The following is a 9,262-nucleotide window of genomic DNA, read 5'->3' as shown; positions in this document are numbered from 1 at the left end:
CTCCAAGAATGGGAATCTGGCAAAGGCTGGTCGGTCCAGAGGCAGCTGGCCGCCTCCCTTTCTCTGAGACTGCGCTGGAGTTGTCCCCAGTCCCCAAACTGCCACAGCAGCTCCCACAGGACCCGGGGGAGCGCGCAAAACCCCCGGGCAGCGGACCCCTCCGAGGCGGGAGCCGAGCGCGGCTGCTTTAAGAGCGCGGAACGCGCGCGCCAGCCTCCGGCTGTCCCGGCGGCGCGCCCCCGCCACTCCCGCGCGCCCCTGCTCGTGCGTCGCCGCCGCGCGCCCCCTGCTCGCTCGCTCGCTCGCTGGCTTTAAAGTCTCTGCCAGGATCCATGCTCACATGTTACTTCCTGTATGGAGGCATGGCCAGTTTCCAGCCCCGCGCTCCGCTTTCCTCCCCAGCCTGCGCCGGAGCCACAACTTTCAGGAGCATGGACTGAAGGCGCCCTCGCCTCTGCGCCCCTCTGAGATCCTTTGTATTTTCCTCCGTTTCCTCTGGCGGTTTCTATTTTGGGGGGCTCGTCGCTCCCCCCGCCTCTCCCCTCCCCTTCTCCGCTCGCAAACATGCCTCCTTCCTTCCCGGGGCCCTGGAAGGAGCTGCCTGCCTGAAGCCCAGAGGCGCCGCGCCGCGCTCAGCCCAGCCGCCGCCCGCCGGCTCTCCGGGGCGCTGCGCTGCCGACTCAAGTTGGGGATCCTCGGCTGGTCGTCGCCGCCACCCGCGGTCCCTGCCCGCCCGGGGCCCCCAGGCATCGCAGCCGTCCGCCGACTCCGCGCCCTGCCCGCTCGACTTGCTGCCTTTTGAACAGAAAGCAGCCTCTCTGCGCCGAGGATCGTCCCCAGCGTGGCTCCGCGTTCCCGGTCACTTTTTGAGATTTTCCGGGGGGCGCTCGGCGTCTTCCCGGATTCCAGGGGGACTCGGGCCGCGCAGCGTGAGGGGGCCCGTGGAGCGGGCGTGCAGGGGGAGAGCCGGGCTTAGCGGAGGCTCGTACGGAGGCAAGAACTTATTCAACAAGTTTACCCCCCCTGCCTTTCTCTTTTCGATGTGCGTTTTCGGACATGCGGAGGTTACTGGAACCGTGTTGGTGGATTTTGTTCCTGAAAATCACCAGTTCTGTGCTCCATTATGTCGTGTGCTTCCCCGGTGAGTGCCGGCTGCCGAGGGGACGCGGCCCTGGCCGGCGCGCGCGGGGCATGCGGAGTTGTCGCCGGGGCGCGGAGACCCGGGAGAGGTTGGAGGGGTCCGGGCGCCCGGGGAGGAGAGTGGGGTCCCGCTCTCGGGCTCTGCTGGCTGGGGCTAGTGGCTGGGGAGGGTGGAAGCCGGAGGGGCTGGCGAGTGAGGCAAACAGGGGCCGCAGAGATCTGCGCTCTCGGGCTTGGGGACCTGGAGGAACCGGAGTCTAGAGAAAAGGGGACTCGCACCGCCTATCTGATGCGGAGAGCCAGAGCTCTGGGGCGGTTGGGGACACGGGCCATTGGGAGGGTGCCTCTGTGGATTGGGGGGCTCAGGGTGTGCCGCTCTCCCAGGTGGGGAGTGAAGTAGGAGAGGCTTGCTGTGCTGCTTCTAGACCTTTTGGAGAGGCTGGTGTGTGGGGGGGGGGGCGGGGGGTGAGATGGGGATGGAAATCGGTGACTGGCCGTGGAGGATGGGGGAGGTTAGGAGCAGTCTGCGTTCTGGTCTCGGGGGCCGGAGCGCCCCCCTCGCGGGGCTGAGGCGCGGGCTGCGCTGCGGTGCCCGCGTGAGACAACCTCCCCAGGCGTGGGGGCCGGGACGCGGTGGGAGGGCAGGGGATCAGGCAGTTCAGCGAGATCCATGGTTCTCCGAGCCCCGGCTCGCGACCCCTTTTACCCCACAACTCTGCTCCTCGGAGCCGCTCGGGTAGCAATGCTGGAGCGGGGGGGGAGGGGAGGCGGGTCGGCGGCTGGGTGGCTGTTCGCGCCCAGGCGTTTTTCTTCCTGTCTCGCGCGCCCTACCTACCTTCCTATTTGCCCTTTTGCAGGCTGTGCGCTGCTGGCGGACCCAGACCGGCTCCTTTCTGGCTAGGTTAAGCCAGGAACGATACTGGCCATTGCTGACGATAATAAATCGTTGCACGTAGCGCTGTGCGACTCGCCGACCCTCTACTTGAAACCTCCAGTAACTGACCCGCCTTCTCTCCCCTTCGGGAGGGCAGAGGCCAGCATCCCCTCTATTCCCTCATCTCCTAGCTCCCTCGAAGATGTCTGGCCCTCTCTTTGGGGGCAGAGGCCACCACGTTCTCTCCCCCAGCCCGGGGAAGGGGTGGGAAGAAGGGACGGAGGATTCGCTTTTCAATGCGTCCTCTCCTAAAGACAGAGAACCCCGTTTTTCTGCTCTCTCATCCACCAGCTCCTGCACGCCCGGAGGTGGCTTGGTTAGCTCAACCAAGAGAAGGAACGTGCCCCGAGGTTTCTGCTCCTCTGGTCACAGCCTCATGTCCCTCCGCGGACCGAGTGCGCGGTTTTGGTGCAGCGGGTCCCCCGGCTCCGTCGTGCGCCCTGGGCGCGGGCGCTCTCGCTGCCCTCGGGGACTGGCGGCGAGTGTCTCCTTTGCAGGGACGGGGATGGCCTTGAGGGGCAGAGAGGGAAAGCGCCGGCTTTACGTCGTTATTTCCCCTCTCCCTCTGCGCATCCTCCTGTCTCCGGATCTGCACGGAGCTCTTGCCACAGCCCAGAGAGCCAGCTCAAATGCCGAGGGAAAGGACGTGTGTCCACACTCACCCTGAGGCCTGGGGGGTGCCCACAAGGCTCCTGCTTCCACTGGGGGTAGGGGCGATCCAAACTTTCCCCCTTAAAATGCCCTCTACTCCTTAAAAGCTCAATATTTGTATTAATCACTTGCCTCTTTTAGACTTTCTTCTTTGCCATGGACTTGCGGGTCTAGTGGGCTCAGGTGTGCACACTGGGTGGAATATTCTAAGGGCCCGGCTTTAATGGGGGCACAGGGAGGCAGCAAGAGAGCAAACAGCCATGCGAAATAAGTGGAATTTTGGATTCCACCTTGGCCGTCTTTTTTGACCAGGGTATTCAGTAGGTGGAACGGCCGTGATTTTCTTTTTCCTGGTATCAGAGGAAGCGTGAAATCCAAAATAGGACCGCCAGAGAAACTGCTTTCCAGGGGCTTGGACAATTCTCGCCTTCCTCATTTTCTTATAGTGCCCACGCTGCGAGGTAAATAGCTCCCTTGCCGGGGAGCAGACGAGTGTGGGAAAAGGAAAGGAAATGGTGTGGAACTCAGGGCAGAGGGACTTGGGTTGAAAAGTGGCCGCTGGAGAAGGGTACACACGCTGGAGAAGCATTTGGGATCCAGCGAAGTTAAAATGACACAGTCGTGGAAGACGCAGCCTGTCCCTTTTCCGAAGGTGCCGGGACGCCGCTGGACCTCAGGGGGCGCCCCCGAGCCACTTTCCGGGCTCCTGCCACCTTCACTGGTTTGGGTCTTTGCGATGGGGCAGCAATGGGAGGGCGGTTGGGGGCCAGGAGGTTGGGTTCCCACACTCTTCGACTGTGGATGCCCCTTGGCGCGAAGGCGGCCCGAGTTTCTAGTCGCCTGGAAACTGGGGGGAGGCCCGAGTTTGCTTTGGGACACCCTTTTCTCCTGACATTACCTTGGAAGCGTTTAGCTGGTTAACCCCAGGAATAGAAATCCTTCTCGTTTTGGATTAAAGTCCTTGGGAGATTTTAATCACAATCCCTTCTTACTTTGTTTCAGAATCACACCAACTTTCCCTTGCATTTGCCTTCTCAGTTCCTGTTTAGAATACATGGTGGCTATAATTTGGGAGGGTTTTGGAAACAGACCCGGCACGAGCCTTTTCCCAGCGGATCGGAAACTGGTTTATAGTTTCTCAACAGCGGAATGGCAGGTGTGGGATTCTCAAGTGATGTTTCCACTTTCCAAACCTGAAATGTTGGCAAACATGATATAGAGCATAGTGTGCGCTTGTCCTACATCTTTTTTTTAAAAATACTGTTTTATGGAAAAAATTATGAAAATAGAAAAATGCAGCTGGCACCTCCTTAACAACTTTAACATCTTTTATACCTCCCTCTCTTTCCCCCTACACCTCATTGTTTTAAAGCATTCTTACACATACTTCATTTAGTCATTTGGTATGTATTGCTAATCAGTGAGAATTTTATTATTTCCTATGGCGTATAAAATGTTACCAAGGGTTAACATTTTATGTATTTTACATTCGTAAGCTATTCCGCAGAAGCTTAAATTTTTTTTATTGATTTCCTTTTCTTCCCTCAGAGTGAAACCCTTTTCTTTGATTCTGATGTTTTGTACCGTAATCACATTACATCTAGAAGGCTGATAGTGGAAACACTTCAGATGGATAAGCTTTGTTGTATACCTTGGATGTGTCAGAATCCGAGGAGCCATGATTGATATTTGGAGAATTTCCCTTAAGCCATCTTGGTGTATTTGCATGTACATGCTTTAGTACTATTGGGCAGCTAGCATGGCTTTATTAGAAAATGCAAAAGTAGTAGCTGTAAGTCAGCAGTCTTATTCTTAGGAAGGAAAGGTGGAATCATGCTGTCCCCTCCTTCAAATGTCTTGTTTGAAAATGAAGAATCTTTAATCCAGTCCCTCTGACACACTAATGGAATGAAATCTTTGATCTTTCCGGTGTTCATATTACAGAGTGGATGAAGTTAGAACATTAATGTAAATAGGCATAACAGGGCCTTTTGGGAATAGGAGAAGTAGCTATTGCTAGAGGCAGAAAGGTTATAGGAACGGTTAGTAGAAATAAGAAAAAGAACTATCTCCCCTTGATTATGGACCTGCTTTCATGGACGAAAAAGATTATATTGCTGTGATAGGGAATGCTGATGACTTAATTTAGCAAAACAGAAACAAAACCCTTTCAGATTAATTTTTCTATTCTTCTGAAAAACTCCCTAGTTAATGTGTAATCAGTTATGTAGCAGTACATCAATTGGAATGAACTTTCTTGCCATTTATGTAAGATAATTTTAAATGCCCCCGAGCAATAGTTATTAGGGACCGGCTATCTTACTACCTTCTCCATTTTCCTGGAAACTTCTTGACCAAAAGGACAGTCTTAGACTTAGATTAGCCTTATGTAGATGAAGAAAACAAGTTAAATGTTGCTAGTACTTCATTGCTTTCTCTTTCCTATTATAGTGCGATTTTTTTTTTAATCAGAATTTCCATTTAACATTTTACTTACAGCATGCAGGACAACTGTCATTTCTAAGTGGGCAAAACATAACATGAGTGTGCATTCTGAATTACAAGGTTTGAAAAATTATGATGAACACTTTTCATCCTGGGGCACATCTTTCATGTAGTCACAGTTCATAAATCAAAGCTTAGGAGAGAAATTCAGAGTATCTGAAGTTATCTCAGAGTGCTTGATTGATTGACATTCCCCCACTCCCCTGATGCCTTTGGTGCCTTTTGGTTGCAGGCTGAGCACTATGAGATGATGGCTGGTAATTACAAAACTGCATTTTTGGCTGTATCTATACAGAATAAAAGGCCTGTATATTTGGTAATATTAAGGAAGGCAAGGCACCGTGCCCTGTCCCTACTTCTAGCTAGTTCAGATGGGCTTGATGTAGGCAAAATTAAGGCTGCTGCCGAGGGGCTCCGGAAAGTGAGAAATATTCTTCTGAGAAGAGCCTGCCCCCAGCAGGCAGTGAGAGCTTGTGGAATTCAGCAGCAGTCACTGAATTTGTCTCAGAATGACACATGCATTAGGCCCCTTCAGGAAATATTTGCAAGTGATTTAAGCTGAGATACCTCTGGTTCCCTCTTTGAGACACCGGAGCAAGCATCTTGTTTGCAAAGTACCAAACTCATCATTGTGGCCATGTTTTGTGGACTTAGAAGATCAAATGCACATGTGTGCATAAAAAAAGTTACTCGTTATGGAATATTTTTATTTTTTTTTTATTGTGATCACATGGTGTTGTGACCAGAAACATGATTCCAAAAAAAAGATGGGTGTTTTAAAAGCCTTTGTAACTATCCTTCACTTTTTCCTACAGGTCCTCAAATTTGATTCAAACTTGTCCCACAGAATTGTTACTGTCTCTTTAGAAAATATATCTGGAAGTATCGTGGATGAGATTCATCTTAGAAAAGTGTGATTGAGATATATAACATAAATTTGTGATTTGTTCGTATCAAGAGAAGGACTGCAAGGTTCATGATTGAGGACTGTGCAGAATTGCTTTAAGTAGCTAGGGGGCTCTGTGTGCTGTTGACTCTTAACGGGGACACCTAGAAATGGAGGGGCCTTTTCACCTGGTATCATTAATAGCAAAACGTTTGGTGTTTTGGCAGGGAAATATATATGTACAGTTGACCCTTGAACAACAGTGGTTTGAACAGCAAGGGTCGGTGCACTTAGATTGGATTTCCTCGTAAACAGATGATATAAACTTACTGTATCGATACATTTACGATACTGTAAGTGCATTTTCTTTTCCTTATGACTTATTTTCTCTCTCTTTTTTTTTTTAAATATTTATTTATACAAGAACTGGGGTACAGGTCAGAGGCACGGGAGGGTGAGAGAATTCACCAGAGACAGGGCGGAGAGCAGAACAGGCAGACTGACGGAAAACACTGCTGAGGGGAGCAGCAAGGGAGTCAGGAGAGGTCTGCCATGCCATGTGGGTTTCTCCCTGGCCGGCTGGGAATCGAACCTGCACTGTAGAAGCTGTGGACAGCTTCATAGCGTGGCTCTCAACCCGCTGCGCCACCGGGGAGGCCCTGACTTTCTTAATACTATTTTCTTTTCTCTGGCTTGCTTGGTTTTGGGGGAGTTACATTTATGCATGAATATTTGACTATACATGGGTCAGTGCTCCAACCCTTGTGTTCAAGGATCAGTTGTCATCTGCGTGATATGACTTGCCAGCCTTGTGCAGGCTTAATGGTTGTTTGTTTTTATGACTATCTTGATGTGACTCTTTTGAAAAAAACCTAAGAAGTGCTTTGAGGACTGCATTAGAGGAATGACAGCTGACCAGCTTCCAGATGTGTCCTGTTTCTTTTTTGAAGCTTCTCCCCATCTCATTTGGGTAGTGTTAGTGTTATACTTGGGGTGTCCTGGGGGAGCTTTCATAATGAAGGAGAACTTTGTGTCTGTCAACCAGTTTATGTGTCGCCACACTGTTTTATCAGCAGATAGCAAGCAGAAATCTTTTAGAGGTCTGGAACTTCTTACTGTTTTTTATTTCCTTTCTAATAGGGTAACTATGGAAAGCTGTACAGAATATAGTGAAGTCTGTAAGCATATGGTCTGTAAGCATATTACTTGTTGTGCTAGCTGAGACTTGACAAGTGATATAGCCTTTCTGGGTCTTTCTCTCACATCCCTGTCTGAATTGGTGTTGCGATAGTACCCCGACTCCTAAGGTTTGGTTATGATTCTGATCACTGTGTGGGTCGTCCCTCTCCCCCACTCCCCTAAGGACACCAGATTAGCCTCCTATAATTCTCTGGTTTGGCTACTAAATTCCAAAATCCAGGTTTTTGCTTGTGCCTCTGACCAACCTGATGTATAGATTGGTGTTCCAACTTCACCTTCCTACTGCCAGCTGTAAGTCCTGGTTGTTATCTGGACTTCTGACTGATTATTCTATTAGTTTGCTAGAGCGGCTCACAGAACTCAGAGCAACATTTACTTACTAGACTACTGCTTTTTTTTTTTTTTTTTTTAATAGAAGGATCTAACTCAGAAATGGCCAGATGACAGAGATGCACAGGGCAGGTGTGAGGAAAGGGTGGGGCGCTTCCCTGCCATCTCTAGATGCCCCACTCTTCCCAAATCTCATGTGTTCATCAGTCTGGAAGCTTTCCTGACCCTGTCCTCTCGTGTCTTTATGGAGACTTCATTACACAGCATGGCTGAATAATTCATTGGCTATTGGTGATTGATTCAGCCTTGCGTCCCGATTCTGAGGTCAGGATTTTGGAACTGACCGTTCCAACCCTCTAGTCACAAGCTTGGTTCTCCTTGCAGCCAGCCCTCATCCTTAATTTCAGTCCTGCTGTCACTTCATTGACATAACAAAACACCTGTATATTTTCTTCACTTAGGAAATAAGAGTTTTAATAGTTCTGCATTAGAAATAGAATGAAAACCAGACATTTATTTCTTGTTGTAAGTTGCAATATCACAATGGTAACTAGTAATTTATCAATTAGCAATTTGTATTTGTTATATACTTAAGAGATCTGGGCAGATAAGGGAAAAGGAAAATGGAACTGAAAAGGACAACTATGTAAAAACAAAAACTTTAAAAAAGACATAAATGTGGATGATAGCTTTTTTTTTTTTAACCTAGCTTTGCTATTGGGGGTGAAAAAGAATAAAGATTGGCATGAGGACACCCCATGTATATTTAGTAAGATGATTAATTTTGAGGTTTAAAGAATAAGAATGTCTCAATGAAGGATAAGGTACTTCATCCAGCAGGAGATCCTGTACCTTTCTTACATTGCAAAAGAGGTCTCCAGTTTCCCAGCTTAAAATGAGAAGAATGTTTTCTGAAGGTTGAAAAGGTGCCTTCTGGATCTTCAAGGTCCCTGTGTGGTATTAGCCTTTGTAAAAATTACTTGGTCCTTTACCCGGGATGCCAATTCATTCCTCTTGTAAGGCCCTCTGGACTGCATGGCCAGTAACCAAGGAGAATGTGTCTGCCTGGTTTTAATTTTGTTACACTAATGGGACGCAAACAGTAGTCTCCGGGTGCTGCTTTTATATTGTACACTTGAACACACTCCTGGCTCTGTCTCCATATCTTCATGGATTCAGACCCACAAAGCATAGAAGAGAGAACTACACACCATGCAGCGCTCCTGCCCTCTAATCAATTTTTTGCAAACTGAAATCAGCATGATGGTTTTCTGGCCAAACAACAAAATGTGATTTTAAACTACTCGACTTGGCTATTTTTGGGCTGTAGCAAAGTGACACAGTTGGCTGCTGAAATCTAGCAACTAAAAAAGAAGAAATGAAAGCATAGTTCATGGAGTATGTAACACTTCCATGTGAGAAAATAGGGCAACTGGCCTTATTTTTGGGTCCATGATACTATTTTTCTACCAAAGAGTGAAGTCAATTGTCAATTAGTCTTGTTGGGTATACTTTTGAGGAATGGTTATATGGTTAAATGTTACAAAGTAACATTCATAAATGAGTTCATTAAAAAAATGACACTTTTCAGATGTGTTTCTGTGCAGTGAGTGTAG

General features: G+C 49.0%; 1 protein-coding gene across 2 annotated transcripts in view; it reads left to right on the top strand.

Annotated features, from left to right (window-relative positions):
• Positions 1-1,056: 1,056 nt before the first annotated feature.
• Positions 1,057-9,262, top strand: part of PTPRG (protein tyrosine phosphatase receptor type G) — a gene marked incomplete at both ends in the record, with an annotated part of 658,283 nt that continues 650,077 nt past the window's right edge. For both annotated transcript variants that reach the window (XM_084246972.1, XM_084246971.1), the window contains one exon: positions 1,057-1,141. In XM_084246972.1, coding sequence (XP_084103098.1) covers positions 1,057-1,141 — 85 coding nt within the window. The remainder of the gene's footprint in view (positions 1,142-9,262) is intronic.

Source organism: Talpa europaea (assembly GCF_964194135.1).
Source record: "Talpa europaea genome assembly, chromosome: 11".
NCBI lineage: Eukaryota > Metazoa > Chordata > Mammalia > Eulipotyphla > Talpidae > Talpa > Talpa europaea.
This window is presented reverse-complemented; position numbering and strand designations above follow the sequence as displayed.